Genomic DNA, 17,193 nt, shown 5'->3' on the forward strand with positions numbered 1-17,193 from the left:
GCTATCTGGCTTGGAAAGTAACATGCAGCAATACTCCGTAGACTTGGCGGTCTTGGTATCAGCACACGCAAGAAGTACAGCGAGGACGAGTACGGGCGAGTTGATTGCCGGCATCCGTCCAGTAGCAGCAATAACTCCTACGTATTTCCAACATGCGTAGGTGATACTGAGACACTACCTGGCGCTACGACTACCGAATAGTAAAGATGCAGTCTGCTGCCGCCGCCGCCGCTGCTGCTAACAAGGTAAAGAAAGTAATGGACGGAAGGGCCGGCAAGGACCGATTTGCATGTACGTACCTACAACCTGGACTCGGGGATTTTCCTGGTCCCGAGTAGTCGGTGGGGAGTCATCATGACCATCCATTATGGCTAGTCCGAGCAACAGCGCGGGAGGCGGACTTTTTGCCAGTACCGCGGTAGTGAGGAAGGAGGGGGGACGTTGGGTTGGTCGTCTTGCGGAGGCGAGAAGAGATATGCGCGTGTGCTGTAAGTGTGTGGGCTGTATGTGTGCTGTGTGTACGTGAGTTGTGTGTTATGTGCGTCGTGTGTGTGGGCGAGTGAGGAGGAGACTAGAACCCGCCCGTCAGCATCGGTCAACTCACATACAAGGAAGTCAAGGCCGGAAGAGGGAAGGGGGAGAACGGGCCCAGCGAGATACGTATCCGGTACCGTGAACTGAAGCCGTTTAGCGCCGATCAGTGGCGGGGACGATGCATCGTGGTTCATGTAGCTTTGAGGTACTGTAATCTGTACTCGTACGCGAAGTGTGGGTTACCTGCCACGAGCATCATCATCATGTATTACCGTAGCAGTCATGCTCAGTCCCTGAACTGCAGATTATCATCACCAGCATCATCACGAGGAGCACGTGCCTCACGAGTACGAGCAGTGCGATATCATGTCACGTCATCTATTATACGTGATACTCGGACTCGGACTCGCGTCGGTACCAGACGTCGGTACCAGAGGTAGTGGAATACTACGAGATAGACCGATTGTCATGCCGTGTATATAGACATGATGATGCTGAGGCTAGAGCAATCTATCGGTACGTCCAGTCGAGCTATTCTGATGCCACGACATACACGCGGTGATGGGTAGTGCTATTACCATCCATCGTGACCATGCCAGCTGATACCAGCAGTAAGCAGCCAGCTCCATCACCAACCGATCTTTACGTGCAAGGCGGATGAGACAATCCATCGTAGGTTTCCCGCCATTGCAGATCCCCCGTACTGATTGGGTCTGCCCCATCGTGGTCCTGTCCAGCCCGACGCGCCGACGAAGGCTCACATGTGAATCCGATATCACCGCCATATCAGGCTTTGGCAGCAACCAGAGGAATAACCCATCAAGGACAGGATGTCCCGGTATCATATATATGAAAGTACGCATCCTGACAGCCCAAGAATTGAAGATGCTAGTAGTCATCACCATTTAGGCACCCAATCTGCCAAGACATTCACCGCATCCAGAGGGGACCTCGTAATCCGACCTGACATGTACGCACGCACGCACGCACGCACGCACGCACGCACGCACGCACGCACATACACACACTCTCTCTTTCTCTCTCTCTTTTCATCAGAGCAACACGTTGCTATTCCTCATGAACACGCTCCATTAACATACATCACACGAGATAGAATTACAAATGTCCATCCCAATCACTCCTTGGTGCTACAGGACCCTCTCTCTCCCCCCCTCCAATATATGCCGTAATATACATCTTGTTTCTCGTTTCTGCTCTTCTTGCTTCTCTTGCCTTGTTTCCCTCCGAAGCCAATCATGCCACGACATTGATTCCCATGGATCGACACTGGTGAATCACGGCCCTGCAGATTCCCTTGAGCGGCAGTCCCGCCAGCCGCATCTCGGACTGCTTGATCTTGGCCACCTCGTACACGTGCTTGAGGCTGATGGTCCCCACCGTCTCGTGTCCGGGTCTGCTGGCGCCCTTGCGGCCCTTCTTCCCCTTGGGCGCGTCGACGACGTTCTTGAGCATCCACGACGTCTGCGGTGTGCGGATCTCAAAGTGGAACGATCGGTCGGGTCGGACGGTGACGCGGCAAGGCATGGGCGTGCCAGCGATGATGTGTGCCGTCCGCGCGTTGAACTCCTGCGCGTGGCCGTCAGCACATCACTGCTCTCCGGATCGGTAGGAGGTCGAGGTCGGGAGAGGAAGGGGAGCGTGGGTGAGCGGGTGGTTCTCGCTTATACCCTGGAGAGTAGCCGTACCTTGCAGAAATCCATAGACTTGACACCCTTACTACCGAGGGCTGGACCGACGGGCGGACTGGGACTAGCCTGGCCGGCGCCGACGATCAGCTTGACCATCTGGTCGGTAATGGCGCCACCCCTTTTCGACATGATGGGCGTCGTCGGCGTGGAATGAGTCTGATGGGGACGGAGAGGAGGGGGGAGGGTGAGAAGGTTGTTGGAACGTAGAAGAATGGTGATGGTCTGCCCGTAGACAGGACAGACGAGACGAGAGCCTCTCCTTTGCAAAATATTTGGAAGGAGGTTCCATTTGAGTCCTCTGATTGGTTAGAGGCATACTACAGTGGATCCCTTCCTTCTTCTTTTGGCTGCTACTGCTGGCCGCGCAAAAACCCCACTATCGGCCGATAAGACGAACGTAACCCCGGTTTTCTTTCTTTTTTTTCTTTTTTTCTTTTTTTTTTTTTGAATCGCCTGTATCTTCTTTTTGCTACACATTTGTCCCTACAATCATTCAACCTACGTTAATCACTCTCTCACTCTCAACATCTGATATCGATCAAGAGTCACGGTCAATTCTGCCTTTGATTCCCTCTACGACGACGACGACGACGACGACGACGACGACGAAGAAGAAGAAGAAGACCGAATCTACGTAGAGTAGCAACCACCACCACCACCACCACCACCGTCCCGCACACACATCACAATGCCATCTACGCACAAAAAGGAAAAGCCGTGGGACACAGGCGACATTGACAAGTGGAAGGTGGAAGCGTTCACGCCAAAGGACAACGTCGGTGGCACGTTCGCCGAGGAGTCGTCGTTTGCGACCCTGTTCCCCAAGTACCGCGAGGTGTACCTGAAGGAGGCGTGGCCGCTGGTGACCAAGTCGCTGGAGAAGCACGGCATCGCCTGCACGCTCGACCTGGTGGAGGGCAGCATGACGGTCAAGACCACGCGCAAGACGTTCGACCCGGCAGCGATCCTGAACGCGCGCGACCTGATCAAGCTGCTGGCACGCAGCGTGCCGGCCCCGCAGGCCGTCAAGATCCTGGACGACGGCGTGGCGTGCGACATCATCAAGATCCGCAACCTGGTCAACAGCAAGGAGCGCTTCGTCAAGCGCCGACAGCGCATCCTGGGCCCCAACGGCTCGACCCTCAAGGCCCTCGAGCTCCTGACCCAGACCTACATCCTCGTCCACGGCAACACCGTCTCGGCCATGGGGCCCTACAAGGGCCTCAAGGAGATACGCCGCATCGTCGAGGACTGCATGGCAAACATCCACCCCATCTACCACGTCAAGAAGCTCATGATCAAGCGGGAGCTCGCAAAGGACCCCGACCTCGCCAACGAGAGCTGGGATCGCTTCCTCCCCGACTTCGGCAGGAAGACGCTCAGCCACCGCCGCAAGCCCCTCAATGTCACGGACAAGTCCAAGAAGGTCTACACCCCCTTCCCCCCCGCCCCCGAGAAGAGCAAGCTCGACATCGAGATCGAGACCAGCCAGCACTTCCTCTCCAAGGGCGCAAAGGACAGGGCCGCCCAGAACGAGCGCATGGAGAAGCAAAAGGTCAAGAAGGCCGACAAGGACAAGGAGCGCCAGGCAGAGTTTGTGCCCCCCGAGGAGGCTGGCGACAGGCCGTCCAAGAAGCGCAAGAAGTCGTCTGCCTAGAGTTTTTTCTACATATTTTTTACATATTTTTTTGTTCTAGCAAGGATTGAGAGGAGGAAGAATGAAATTGGAGTTCTCGGCCTGTCGTCCTCTCTTCTCTTCCTCTCTTCTCCCTCTTCTCATCCTGTACATGTCTGGTCTGATGATAGGGGTGTCTTTGCATCGGCATAATGTAATTATTCACGACAAATTGAAGGTTGACCACTTCTCCCTCTCTCTCTCCCTCTCTCTCTCCCTCTCTCTCTCTCTCTCTCTCCCTCTCCCTCTCTTACTTGTTGAATACATCTTCTGTGACGTCACAACTTCGCCCCCCCAGCACCATCAATCTGGATGACCAGCTTGCCAAACTGCTTCCCGCGCTCCATATCGTCGAACAGCCCGTCGATGGCCGGCAGATTGTCCAGCCCGGCGACGACCCGGCTGACGATGGGCCTGATGCCGTGCTCGGTCACGAAGGCGACCATGTCCCTAAACTCCCTCCTGGACCCCATGGTCGTACCCTTGAGGTCGATGTTGGCCAGGACGGCGCCCATGCTCCAGTCCATCTTGGGCCCCGCCGTCATGCCGTACTGGGCGATGACGCCTCCGGGCCTGAGCAGCCTGGCGGCCCTGCCGACAATGTCCCCGCCGGCCCCGTCGATGACGGCGTCCAGGAACGGCCGGCCGGCCGGCAGCATGGCCCTCAGCTTCCCGTCCCAGCCCTTCTCCCTGTACAGCACGCCTCCGCTGGCACCCATGGCGGCGGCCCTGTCGATCTTGCCCGCGTCCCCGGACGTGACGTACACCTTGGCCCCCATGGCGACGGCCAGCTGGAGGACCTGCAGCGCCACCCCGCCGCCTATCCCCGTCACGAGCACGTTCCGCCCGGGCGACGACACCGCCGCCTCGCCCGCCTTGGTCACCAGCGCCCGCCACCCCGTCAGCCCCACGAGCGGGAGGGCCGCCGCCTCCGCGGCCGACAGGTGCGGCGGGCTCGCCTCCACCTCCGCCTCGTCCACCACGACGTAGTCCTGCGCCGTACCCACCGGCGTCAGCCGGCTGGACCCCGTCACCGAGAACGCCTGCCCGCCACCCTCCGGTCCCGCCGCGTCCGACTCCCAGCCCCGCATGGGCGTCAGGATCACCGCCTGGCCCTCCTTCCATCCGCGCGTCGTTCCCGGCCCCACGGAGGCCACCGTGCCGCTGCCGTCGGCTAGCATCGCGTCGTCGAACGAGATGGCCGGGTACTGGTGGTGCCGGATGAAGAGGTCACGGTGGTTGAGCGCTGCCGCCGACATTCGCACTAGGACTTGGCCCTGGCCCGGCTGGGGAATCGGCACCTTCCTGATCTGGAGGCTATCGTCTGTCAGTTCTGGTCCTCGCCATCTCCCCAGTCTTCCTCTCCTCCATTCCCTCTTCTTCCTCCTCTCCATCCCCATCTGCTTTGAGTGCCGAGAATCGGATGCCGAGAACATGAAGCAAGACACGTATAAGTCGGCAACTCACGGGTAGTACACCTCGCCGGGCTTGCCGGGAACCTGCTTGAGATGAAGTACACGTGACATTGTCTGCTTCCTCGAGCCTATGTCCAGAGATGATGGTGGCCAAGCTGTTTGAAAGTCGGTTGTGTATGATCTTCTTCATCGAAATGCTATCTGATGCCGTCTTTGTTGAAATTATATGATATCAGCGATCGGGTCAACTCCATCCCGCCCCTCCCCCCCGCAGATACGGATCCGAACCGAGGTGCGTCACGTCACCACCACCAACCACTCGACTCTATCCTGCGAGGGTTTGGCCTACCCTACTGACCTCGGTTCAGATCTTGTGAACCGATGCGACGTGTCTGGCAGTTGTATTCAGAGTTCTACCTATATACATATCAGCGCATGATAGCAGTAATAGCAGTATACATGACTTCAAGTACTGAGCGAGAGTACGGATCACATGTATATGCAACCTGGTGTTCTACGGCGGTACAATGTATACGTCCCTTCGTTTTTTCTAACCCTCAATGTCAAGGCAAGAAGAGAGCAACCTGTCGGCGATCAACAGAACCCAGGCAACAATTTATTCTACAACCAATATCGACACTTTCATATTATGATTGTTGGGTATACTCGTATCAGTACCTGATTATGAATCCCACTATTCGGTCTATGTGTCATATATGTAGTGCAATGCCCGCGGTCAGCGTTATAATCCTGCGAGGTGTTACATGTCAAATTCAATTCTTCCACTTTCAAATCTCGTCTCTGGAGTGTGATAATGATCAGAACAGATATGAACAGATATAGACGAGATCCAAGTTCCAACACACCTTAGCTATTACTTCACCACGTTTCCAGTCCTGTGTCTGGGGCAAAAAAAAAAAGAAGAAAAGAGAAAAAAGCAGACCCGAAGAAACGGCCCTCTTCCCAGGCGTCCCAACCAACTCTTAAGTCGTGATCACTCTCATAATTATCAATTATCACTGCTAATTACTCACAGAGTCCGTTGCCGGTCGGGGACCGCCTCCGCTGCCCCCAAGGTCGCCGAAGTGGCGGAGCTATTGGAGGGGAGGAGGGGGGGGGGGGCTCCGGCACCAATATGATTCGATTTTCTTTTTCTTTCCCCTCCCCTTGAAGGTGTTGATTTTTTTTTTCTCCGGCATCGTCCAAGATTCCATTAATGTGGTGTGGGCTGCATTCCAGATGGCTCATGCGATTTATTTACTTCCCTTTCACCTTTCCTCCATCCGCCATTCTTCTTCTTCCCCTTTTATATCTTCTTGTGTGTGAGTGCTGAGCAGTTATCGGGGGCTGTGTGTTTTCGTCACCATGGCCACAACTTTCGTATCCGGCGTCACCTTTGGGGCTTCCATGTTGGCCGCGGGCTTCCATCACCCTTCCATCGTCGTTTCGCAGTTGAAATTTGATAACTGGCATATGGTCCAGACCTTTATGACGGCGACGGCTGGCAGTGCGTGAGTTTTCTTCTTTTTTTTTTTTTCTTCTTTTTTCCCCCAATCTCTGCATGTTTCATATCCCCTTGCTCCCCTTCTCTGCTCATCTTTTTTTCCCCATCCCACCTACACCTACACATCTCCTTGTGTTTTCGACTCTATCACACACACACACACACACATACACACACACACACATACACACACACACACATACACACACACACACACATACACACGTACATACCTTGCCTTGTGTGTGACTGATGACCTCCCGTGCAGAGCCATCTACACCGTCCTCGAACGTCTGGCTTATCTCAGCCTCACACCCCGAAGCAACTCCCCCCTCAGCCTCTTCTCCAAGTATGATGGCAACATCATTGGCGGGTCCATGCTGGGCATCGGCATGGCCCTGTCGGGAGCCTGCCCGGGAACGCTGGTCGTGCAGATGGGCGCCGGCGTGAGTGCCGGATACCTGTCGTTCCTGGGTGCCGTGGCCGGCGGTATCATCTGGAGCGGGTATCTGAGCGGAGCCGTCAAGAGGCGGAACGATAAGGAAGGGACGAGGACCGAGATCAACACCCTGATGGACCAGACGGGGCTTCCCAGGATGGCCGCCTTCTGTCTCTTCGAGGCTGCGGCGCTGGCTCTCGTCGGCGTCACCACCGTGTACACCCCCGCTGCGTCGGAGCCCGAGATTCTCGGCATCGTGGGCGGCTTGCTCATCGCCGGCGCCCAGCTGGTATCCATGCTATCCCGCCGTTCCATGCTGGGCATCTCAGGCAGCTACGAGGAGATGGGCAAGCTCTTCTGGTGGGCAGTCGCCGGGGCTGACCCCGTGGACAAGCCTGGTCATGGCAATATCCTCTTTTCCATGGGCGTCCTCAGTGGTGCATACCTGCTTGGCCGCATAATGCCCGAGCTGGTAGGGGCCCCTGCGTCCGAGCCATCACCTGTCCTCGCCGTCGCGGGCGGTATCCTCATGGTCATCGGGTCACGTACGGCTGGCGGTTGCACTTCCGGTCACGGAATCAGTGGCCTGTCGCTGCTGTCGACGTCGAGTGTCGTGACCATTGCCAGCGCCTTTGCTGCGGGAAGACTAGTCGCAACCGTGGCTCTGTGATACATCTGATACCCACCGTGTTTCTTCGTTCTCCTCCCCCCCCCTTTCTTTCCTCGATCCCCATCTCCCTTCTTGTCCGTATTCGCTATTCAGCTCTCAGATAGTCCTCTGCCCCTTCCCGCAGCCCTTCTTGGCCGTAACTTCAATCTCAATCCTCATCTCTTCCTGCATTAGTGCCGCTTGCGTAATAGTAGCGGCCGGCCGGGCATGGCCAAACCACTTCCTGAGGACGGGCCAGGTCCTGGGGAAATCAACTCGGTCCGGGAGGATATACCGCACTCGCACGACGTCAGCCATGCAGCAGTCTGCTTCCTCCAGGGCCTTGGAGATGTTGGCCAGCGTCTGCTCCGTCTGCTCCTCAACATGAGGTGAGATGTCTCCAGTCTCGTAGTTGTACCTTGCATATAGAGAGAAAACATCAATGACCATGAGCTCCCCCCCCCTGTAAGGTCCAAGAGGAAGGCCAAGGGTAAAGAAGTTCTCACCCTGTAGTTCCCGACACCATGACCCAGCCGTCCACGACGACGGCTCGCGAGTAGCCTATTTCAGCCTCGAATGGAGAACCAGAACGGATGTTGACTCGAGACATGATGCATACAAGTGCTAGATTGCGAAATATGGTAGATGAAAAGCGCGCAATTCCTCAGCAGAGGTAAGACACGGGAAAGGTGCTCTCGCAGTGGTAGGAGAAGAGAAAGAAGAGAAGGGGGGTACGTCTTTGGGTGGTTGAGTCAGAGAAGGGAAGGGGGGGGGGGGGGGGGAGGAGTCATAGCTCAACCGAAGCAATCTTTTGTGACACCTGCCCGCCCTACCAGAGGACAGGAACCGCTCCACTTTTTCATCCTCGATAAGAGGCGTCGATCGAGGCCCAGGACTATTGGACAGCGTATTCAACGCCTGATGCTGTTTAGAGGCAAGCCATTGCATGAATGCCATTGATTGAGATGCCCGAATCGATAATCGATGTATCTGCTTCCCTCTCCCAGTCAATCGTTTGCCGCGCTCCTGCCTTTAGTAGTGTTGCTGTGCCTGCTCGGTATGCCATTCACCCTGGGCCATCTCAGCAGAGAAAGAGACCCGCTGAGAGCCTTACCTGACATGTGCTCTCAGCTCGGTCGAGCCTGGGAATGGCAATGCATGCTCCGTGCTGGTACCTAATCGCAGCGGGCACCACGCCCGTGCGGCATAGTTAGCAGGCCATCAAGCTGAGCCCAGAAATGAGGTTTGAATATATGAGTAGTAGGTGGTCTCTTGAATGTAACTATTGGTACAGCATGGTGATACAGATAGTGTAGGTATTCTGACATTCGTCGGCTGCTCCCCTAACTGGCCTTCTCCTGGACCGTGGTCTTGACCAGATGGGACAGCTCCTTGTTGTCGACAATCTTGCCCTCGCAGGCCTGGCGGACACGCTTCATAACGTCGGCGACAACCGACTTCTTTTGGAAGGCGGCGGGGTCCTCCTTTACGAGGGCGTCGATGGCTCCCTGGACGAGCGGCCCCAGCGCCTCGGTCGTGACCGTCTCGACGCCGCTCGATTTCTCGTACTCGGCTAGCAGGCGGGCCTCCTCGTTGGCCTTGGCTACCAGGTCTTCACGGTTGGCCTGCTTGGCCTCGACGGCCGACTCCTCAGCGGTGCGGCGCATCTTGGCAATGGCTTGGACCAGCTGGGCGTCTGTGCGGATGGGCTGCTTCGTCTTGGAAGCGTTGAGATTGGCCGACATGATGGCGCGCAGGACGGCCAGGCGGGGGGCGTCCTTGGCGCGCATCGCCGTCTTCAGGTCGGCCTTGAGCGTCGATAGGAAGGGAGCAGACGCGTCGTCGGTCGTCGAGTAGAGTCGTGACGTGGACCAGGCACCAACATAGACGGCTCGGGGGATAGCGGCAGCGGTCCGACATGGTCGCTGCTGGGCCAGCAGCCGCAGCGACGAGGAGCATCGAGCAGCCATTGCGTGTCTGTCGGCGGCTGTCGGTTCGAAGGGATTATTAGTCTTCCAGAATTGTACCAGAGGAGACAGGAGCAGGGAAGCGGCCTTTGGCAGAACTGACGTCGGAATGAAGAGGGTCGGTTTGGCCGGCTCGTCGGAAGAATGACAGCTTGGGGGTATATTATGGAACAGGAAAGAAAATAGGATTAAAAAAAGACGGTTATTCGTAAAACATGGGAGAAGAAAGAAAAAAGCTAAGCTGTGTCTGGCTTAACCAGCTGCAAGAGATTCACAGGCCCTGTCCAATAGCGGAGTCTCTTGCAGCTGGCCGGTCCAATCTGGGCTTCGTTCGAAACAGGCCCCGTATCCCGTAAGCACGCACTTTCCCTCGGGCCTCCGTACGTCGCTCCGTGAGTCCGCTCATGGCACACTCCGTCCGGTATTCGATATTACTACTGGCAAGGCTCTCAAGGCTCGTCTCCACTTCCCGCGCAGTTCCCGTCGCTTGTCCAGGCAGCCCCCGACATGTTCGACCGGTCGGCGGCGTGATGATTTGGCCATTTACCAAGACGCTTGGTAGGGAAGACTGATATGGACTAGGTGGGTTAGTGACTCCCATTTTTAACCCCAATCATCGCGCCAGACCAGGGGAAATGGCGATGCTAGAGACCATATTACTAAAAATCGCCGTCAGCCTATGAGTTATAAGACCAACCCGCTCCTTCTGGTTTCGCCCAGCACCGGCATCGCCAACGCGCTGAGACACGCCTGTCAGATCCCACGAAGCTACAACGAACCAATTTCTAGCATGCGTGTCTACCTCAGGTGTAAATGTATGCGTGTACGTGCGTCTTCTGCGGACGGGCACGATGTCGACAGTCAGGGTCTCTGGGGAGATGGAGCATGGCCTTGCGCGTCTGCAGATATGCCCGTATCACCGTTGCCGTCTTACGTCGCATCATATCCAGAATAAGGACCACCGGATCTTTCTCGAAGGCAGGTCGATAAATTCGTCACCAGTCTCATGATCTCATGGAGGAATAGGAGGTGCCATGTCCGTTGGGCTCACGGCATAGGAACGGGCAACGAGATGGGCCAAGGGGGCTATGAATTGATAAGGCGACACTGAGACCCTATGCAGGTCAAGATGCTGCCAATGCACGTCGCAAGTAGGATCAGAAAACCGGGTTCGGCATCGCAGGCGGCGAATCCGTAAGTGCAGTAGCCTTGTCACCCATCGTGGGACCGAAATAGATACCTCCTCTGATCTTGCTCCCATGACCCCGCGTGATTTGTCTTTGTGTGGACCAGTACAGTAGGGTACGATGTAAGCAAAAAAAAAAAGAAAAGAAAGGAAAAGCTTCTTCCGTGGGGAACGTGGCCTGGTTGGTCTTCGGTACATGATCCGGAATCCATCCCGAGACTTCCAGAATCGCTGCCCTCGGTGAGTTTGCGGGTCTTATGACAAGCATGTCCTTTAGGGACTTGGACCTAGGTCTGACAGAAGGCATGTGCGTCACTACAGATTGATCCGCTAGCAGGTTGGTCTTGTGTCGACGTGGGCCTTGCACCTCACGATGACTAGCTATGGCTAATGCGGGTACCGTCCATGGGTTCCAGTAAAGATGGGCAACTCCATCACCCGGTCAGGTCATGGGCATTGCAGTCACTGCAATGGAAGCAATAGAGTGTTTGTGGGTTGGCGCCCAAAAAAAGAAAAGGACGTTTCTTTTCATTCATGCGTTAGTCCTTTCTCGAGAGCAGTAGCAACATGTCTGAGGCCCCATGGGGAGAGGGAGAGAGAGAGAGAGGGGGGGAGAAAGAGAGAGAGAGAGAGAAGAGGAAGAGAGAGGAGAGGAAGAGAGAGAAGAGAAAGAGAGAAAGAGAGAAAGAGACTGTATCCCCCCAGCCCATCCGATTGGGCTTTCGGGTCAGCCAAGTCCTCTGCTCCTTCCGCAAATGCGTGCTCGTACCTGCCCACCCAAACCGTTTACATGTATGCACTCGGATTGCTCTTTCCCACCAGTTTAGGCCATGCATTCGACGCTAAAAGGAAAAAGCAACTGCTTCCCCTTGCTCCTCCTGCTTCTACCCTTCAGGGGTATCATGTATTTGTTTTCGGACTGTGTCGCCGCACTGTTGTTGGTTGGAGGGTTAAGCGGGTAGGATGACAATGTTTCACCCAGCAAAATGTTTTTGGATAATACCTAGGTGCTTCTCGTTGCCACCCCTCCTTCGTTTCCATTGACGCTGCCCTTTTTATGGGTAGACTTGCCATCATCCAACAGCTCAGAGAGCTCCCTTGTTATTTTCCCACTCCTTATTTTTTCTGCCTTTTTCTTTTACCGGCTTAGCACGGCTTCTTTCAGAGCTTGTCCGCCTCACGCTGCCAGCTGCTATGTAGCCACGGATTTAAGGCAGAAGCCAACGTTACCGACTCGGCTTGCGGCCGATGCAAACGTATCTATTACCACAAAGTATCAGCGTGGCCATACGCACAGGGGTATTGCCGTGGATATCGACAACTCACAACGGAAAGTATGCCTGTTCGTCCGTCAGGCACGAACCGTGATTGTCAGCATCGTTCCACTCAGCTGAAATCAGCCATGCCGTCCCCTTACCTTGAGCGATGGGTCATTCGCCTCGGTCCTGGCCCCGTCCACCAATCTTTCGAATTCGTCCAGGGGCATACTTGGGATTGTCATGTTAGCATCATCGACTTCAGCTCCTCGTCAGGTGTCACAAACCCGTTCAATCGAGTCATAGGATACAGAGCAAGCGAGTGCAGAAGTTCCTGTATGTTCTCAACGTTGTCTTCCCCGATGGCCTTGTCGCGATCCCCTGAGAGCGTATGGGTCAGCGCATTCCCACTCCATCTCCAAGTGAGCTGGCAACGGACCTCTTGACCATCCGCACATAGGTAATGTCAGGAGTCGTGACTCTACCTCCCTGAAACCGGCATTTCTCATCCAGGCCGCCATCTGCAACGGGGCCCTTGGGTTTTTGTGTGGCTGTAATGCCTGGAGGTAGCTGCTCGACCATCTCGAAAGGGCATGGTCTTGTCAACCGTCAGCAGAAGCCCCTTTTGGCGGCACGCAGACTTCCCCACTCGCCTCTGGTCAACATCCCGTTGTCCGACTGTGCGTTAAAGTATATCTCCACCATCTGACACCACCCGCCCGGTCGGAGTACTCGAAAAATATCTCTGATATAGCTAGTCCACCGGTCGGCGTGTATCCCACCCGACACCATTTGGCTGTGGACAATGTCGAATTGGTCGGATCGAAACGTGAACCTGCTCTCCCATAATGGTCACGTCGGCTGTTGGAATTCACTTCAACCTCGACAGACATGATTCTACCTACCTGCTGTTGAGGTCATCGACCTGGAGTTCGAGGTTGGCTGGGGGGTATTCTGGCAGCATGTGGGGGCTGATGTCGATTCCTAGGACCTTTGAGAGCTAGAGTTAGCCCCGAAACGACATCGAACATGAGATTGCGCGCAAACTCGTCTCCGAGATATGTAGGTTGGTGCCCGAAATCCCAAAGGGCCCCCTCTTGCTGTGTCGCTCAACCAAGATCAAGAAAACTCTTGGTCGGCCCCAAGCCGGCTGATATTTGTTCGCTGTCTCAGACCACGAGAGAGAAGTCCCCGTCGAGACGGCTTGCGACCTTTCAGCAAGAGCAACTGTCGGGACCATGAGAAAGTCGTCACTCCAGCGCCCATCATGTTCTCACTCGGAAGTTAAGGAGACACATACCTCGGCGTCTGGGAACTGCTCGGCGACCTCGATGGCCCAGTCTCCACCACCGCAACCAAGGTCTAGGACATGATCAGGCGATGTTACCGGAGGAAATATCAGTCTATTGTCAAAAGACTGCTGGAAGACTCTGTTGGCCACCTCTAATCGTGCAATCTCCCCCTGCCCAAATTACCACGTTAGATGTGCTCCTCGCCATCTTCTTCAGAGACTGGAGTTACCTCGTCGATGGGCGCGAAATAGGTATTGTTCTCCAAAGAGTATCTTTGATACCTTCGGCCATTATATTCAGAGGTCTCCTCGATGCTGTCATCGAGTGGGATGGTGCTGTTGTTGGAAAGAGTCAGTAAGACTACCATCACTAGGTGTGGCCCGGCCCCTCCTTACTCTGGATCCATGAGAGGACAGTAAAAAGTGACAGCGAGGCTGTCTCAAAGAAGCGTAAAGTATATGTCGTCAACGTGCGGAATTTTATTGTTCAAAAGTTGGCCCTGTTTGATTTCTGGAACGAGGAGGGGGTAGGGGATGATCCTCTTTGTTGGCTGATCTGGCCAGGCCCAATGTGGCCCTCTCTGAGAAGCGCTTGTTGGAGCAGGGGGTTGCCAGCACAGGTTCCACGGACCAGACAAACAGCCCTCCTGACTCTGGGAAGTGCTTTTAGCGTCCTGCAGAGCTATCGAGAGGCAACGACAGCCTTGGTGCTTCTGCAAGCTTGGATTAACGCTGGAGCGTGCTGCTTGATGGAAGCGGGGAGTCTAGACGCCAACAAAGGTACGGGTTGACCGTCCTGCTCCCTCGTTGTGGTGGTATGACCGGTATTTCTAACCGGTATTTTTTTTTCTCGTGGAGATCCCACTTCCTACTCCCTAAGCATGAGATTCCCGCTGGTCATACTGACAACTCTGTACCGAGGTGACATCGAGGAACAGGTACCGTCTGGCAATGTATTAGGCCACCAGACAGACCTGGTGGTCTAGCCCGAAGGAAGGGGCGAAGCCGCTCAGGAGAAGACTGTCTGCCAATGACGCGAGGGCAGGGCTGTTTCCAGTGGCATCGCGCCGCCAAGGACCAGAGACATAGTTATGGGTATTGAGCAAAGGAGGAGAGGTCTTTGGGAGGCACCACTCGAGCACGGTGGACCATGCCGCATGCTACATGTCGCCACGCCTGGCATCGGGAGATCGGCGAAATCCCTACCATCGTGACACTCCTGCTCATGAAACTGACCACATATTGCCGCCCCCCCCCCCCCCCCCCCCCCCCCCCCCCTCTTCATGAAATCATGTCTTGCGATGCTCAAAATACTCTTCTAGAACAGGCTATTCGACGTGGGTGCGCGCTCCAGTGGATCCGTTCCTTGGGGGGAGGGGCCCTCAGCTCGGCGGGCGGCGCGGGCGGCGCGAGTACAGTCTAGAGCCCGGCAGTACGAGGGATTGCAAGCGACTCAAGGGACCGCCAGGTGGCTTTGAAACTCACCAATACCCCTTGGCTGGCTTCCGGGGATCTATGGATATACATCTCGAGCGAACGGGTATCGCGCCGAGGCACGACTTCCGTTCTAATATTGCTACTATTGCTGCATCTGCGAGCGTGGCCGGGCGAGGATGAACTGCTCCGTATACGCCCCCACGAGCCAAAGTCGCACAGACAAAGTCTCACAGACGAGGGGAACGTCTACAGCTGTGGGTGCATTATTACTACGCGCACTGGATCTGAAAGCAATACGGTACTAAACATACGCCTCGCTCGACGTTAGTTTACGGCGGAGCCCTAATTATGTGCACATGCGAGTGTGACCATGTGGAGAAGCTGTGGCCATTGTGAATAATTTTCTGACGGACCCCCGCAGATGGCTGATGATCCTCAGAAACGGGAGAGTGTCGCCTGTCGCCCAAGGGTCAACCGTTGCGTTGGGTACGAGTACGATACGCCCTGGTCTCATCGTGACGGTTGGAGAGGGGGTGAAGATAGGAGTGTGGAGGGCGCTGTCACCTGTGGTATGTGGTAGGAATGTCACTGCCCGCTCGGCATGTGGACATGGACGGGTAGGCACATCTTCTAGCGCCGTGCAGGGAAGGGGGGGAAGAGAGGGAAGAAAGAAGCAGGATTATTACTGCCCAGGCTCGTCGAGACGCGGTTCAGGTATCTGTACCCGTACCGTACTTGGCCATGATGACGGGTGGTCCTATTGGCATGGGAAGGCGACGACACCCTCACATTTGGAGTAAGTGGCGACGAGGGAGCAGGGGCTATGGCAATACCATGGAGCCGGAAAACCGGGGCATGGCTCTTGGTGTAAGCAATGTCCCTACAAGGCTTTCCTGTCGTGGCTCTCACCGCCACGTCAGTCGCGCGTCATCAGGACGTACTAAAAGCACTCATACGACGCTGGACGGATTCATCTACACTGTAGATGCGGGATGGTTGGCTGCTCGGCGAGCGGGAGCCGTGGGTCACGGGCAAAACCCCGGGAAAGCAGACGTGATGGGACATTGGATCGAGGTGCTCCAGACCCAGGAGTTTGATGTCACACGGCTTCGAATCACAGCGCAGGTGCTTGGATGGTGCGTCCCTTATCGGCCGCTGCGCATCCGCCAAGGGGGCAGGAGGAGGAGGATACAGGGACACATGCGAGACGTCGATGGCGCGTTAGTCTGTGTGCGTCGCGGGCACGACGGCGCATAAACGAGTTCTGATGGAGAGGAGGTAGAAAGACGTGGGGGATACGGCTGACTGAGCGTGCGGTTGCCGAATTCTCTGAAGCTGCAGGAACCAGGATAGGAAGCTTCTCCGCCCAAGAGAGAGTACGGCACAAGGCTGCTACGAGGACGAGTACGGGGAGATGAGAGCACGTCTTATTACATGTATACGCATCACTCGCCCGTCTTCTGTAAGTGTTATGAACAAGGGCCGAGGGGGGTTCAAGCGAGGACAAGAGCAGGTGCGAGTACATGTGTGGATCCTCCTGAGCAAAGCTTGACATGTACAAAGTATACGAGTATGTACACGTCGGTTGTCGCCTACTGCTGAAAGCCTGGTGCTAGAAGCCTGGTGCTGCTGGAGATTTGTGACCCGCCTCGTCGGGGTGGATATTGGTGTTGTATTGCTGAATCGCGATGGTGATGATGGTGGTATTGTTGACAGAAGAGTGGGGAGGGGGATCCTACCACTCACTGCTCATACCAAGCAAGAGAAGTTTTTCTCGTTTCCCTTTTCTTCTTCTCTTTTCCTACACGACCTGCCTCCACGACGGCGGTTGATATCCTCTCCGGATGCCGCTGAATGGGTATTCGAACTCGGAACAAACCGGACATGGGCGTCCGGGTCATGGGCGTTCCGGGTCGTGGGTACCCTCAAGGAAGAAGGACAATCTTGCCGTCCCGTGCTTACCAGACGGCCGGGTCAGAGACACCACACACTTGGGTCAGGACTCGGTCGTGACTCGCGAGGAAGGGTGTTCTCTCTTTTCTGCTCGTACATGTATAAAACATTGGTTACCTGTAACCTTCTCTTTAGGTGCATATTACCTGGACCGGATTGGCTATTACTCGTCATCGTC

At 55.5% G+C, this 17,193-nt stretch overlaps 8 protein-coding genes across 8 annotated transcripts; 2 read left to right on the forward strand and 6 right to left on the reverse strand.

Moving 5' to 3' along the window:
* Positions 1 to 1,788: 1,788 nt before the first annotated feature.
* On the reverse strand, positions 1,789 to 2,372 carry GMORB2_0303 (large subunit ribosomal protein L11; the record flags this gene model as incomplete). Its single annotated transcript, XM_035462289.1, has 2 exons — positions 1,789 to 2,121; positions 2,241 to 2,372. 2 exons carry the CDS (start codon positions 2,370 to 2,372, stop codon positions 1,789 to 1,791), a joined length of 465 nt encoding a protein of 154 aa, XP_035325219.1.
* Positions 2,373 to 2,873: 501 nt separating this feature from the next.
* Positions 2,874 to 5,444, reverse strand: GMORB2_0304 (Zinc-binding dehydrogenase; the record flags this gene model as incomplete). The annotated part of the gene is given in 4 exon segments (XM_035462290.1): positions 2,874 to 3,234; positions 3,245 to 3,892; positions 4,249 to 5,235; positions 5,386 to 5,444. The coding sequence occupies 4 exon segments, from the start codon at positions 5,442 to 5,444 to the stop codon at positions 2,874 to 2,876; spliced, it is 2,055 nt and encodes a 684-aa protein (XP_035325220.1).
* GMORB2_0305 (ribosomal RNA assembly protein) lies at positions 2,932 to 3,900 on the forward strand (the record flags this gene model as incomplete). Its single annotated transcript, XM_035462291.1, has 1 exon — positions 2,932 to 3,900. One exon carries the CDS (start codon positions 2,932 to 2,934, stop codon positions 3,898 to 3,900), a length of 969 nt encoding a protein of 322 aa, XP_035325221.1.
* Positions 5,445 to 6,698: 1,254 nt separating the features above from the next.
* On the forward strand, positions 6,699 to 7,946 carry GMORB2_0306 (Pfam:DUF395; the record flags this gene model as incomplete). Its single annotated transcript, XM_035462292.1, has 2 exons — positions 6,699 to 6,844; positions 7,106 to 7,946. 2 exons carry the CDS (start codon positions 6,699 to 6,701, stop codon positions 7,944 to 7,946), a joined length of 987 nt encoding a protein of 328 aa, XP_035325222.1.
* Positions 7,947 to 8,042: 96 nt separating this feature from the next.
* On the reverse strand, positions 8,043 to 8,535 carry GMORB2_0307 (2-iminobutanoate/2-iminopropanoate deaminase; the record flags this gene model as incomplete). The annotated part of the gene is made up of 2 exons (XM_035462293.1): positions 8,043 to 8,343; positions 8,432 to 8,535. 2 exons carry the CDS (start codon positions 8,533 to 8,535, stop codon positions 8,043 to 8,045), a joined length of 405 nt encoding a protein of 134 aa, XP_035325223.1.
* A 733-nt stretch (positions 8,536 to 9,268) lies between these two features.
* On the reverse strand, positions 9,269 to 9,895 carry GMORB2_0308 (uncharacterized protein; the record flags this gene model as incomplete). The annotated part of the gene is made up of 1 exon (XM_035462294.1): positions 9,269 to 9,895. The coding sequence occupies one exon, from the start codon at positions 9,893 to 9,895 to the stop codon at positions 9,269 to 9,271; it is 627 nt and encodes a 208-aa protein (XP_035325224.1).
* A 2,680-nt stretch (positions 9,896 to 12,575) lies between these two features.
* GMORB2_0309 (uncharacterized protein) lies at positions 12,576 to 12,916 on the reverse strand (the record flags this gene model as incomplete). Its single annotated transcript, XM_035462295.1, has 2 exons — positions 12,576 to 12,750; positions 12,774 to 12,916. 2 exons carry the CDS (start codon positions 12,914 to 12,916, stop codon positions 12,576 to 12,578), a joined length of 318 nt encoding a protein of 105 aa, XP_035325225.1.
* Positions 12,917 to 12,943: 27 nt separating this feature from the next.
* Positions 12,944 to 13,960, reverse strand: GMORB2_0310 (tRNA G46 methylase TrmB; the record flags this gene model as incomplete). Its single annotated transcript, XM_035462296.1, has 4 exons — positions 12,944 to 13,169; positions 13,240 to 13,334; positions 13,635 to 13,796; positions 13,856 to 13,960. Coding segments are annotated over 4 exons (588 nt in total), but the record flags the coding sequence as incomplete, so codon positions are not given.
* Between the last annotated feature and the right edge of the window lie 3,233 nt (positions 13,961 to 17,193).

Source organism: Geosmithia morbida, assembly GCF_012550715.1.
Source record: "Geosmithia morbida isolate 1262 chromosome Unknown scaffold_0, whole genome shotgun sequence".
Lineage (NCBI taxonomy): Eukaryota > Fungi > Ascomycota > Sordariomycetes > Hypocreales > Bionectriaceae > Geosmithia > Geosmithia morbida.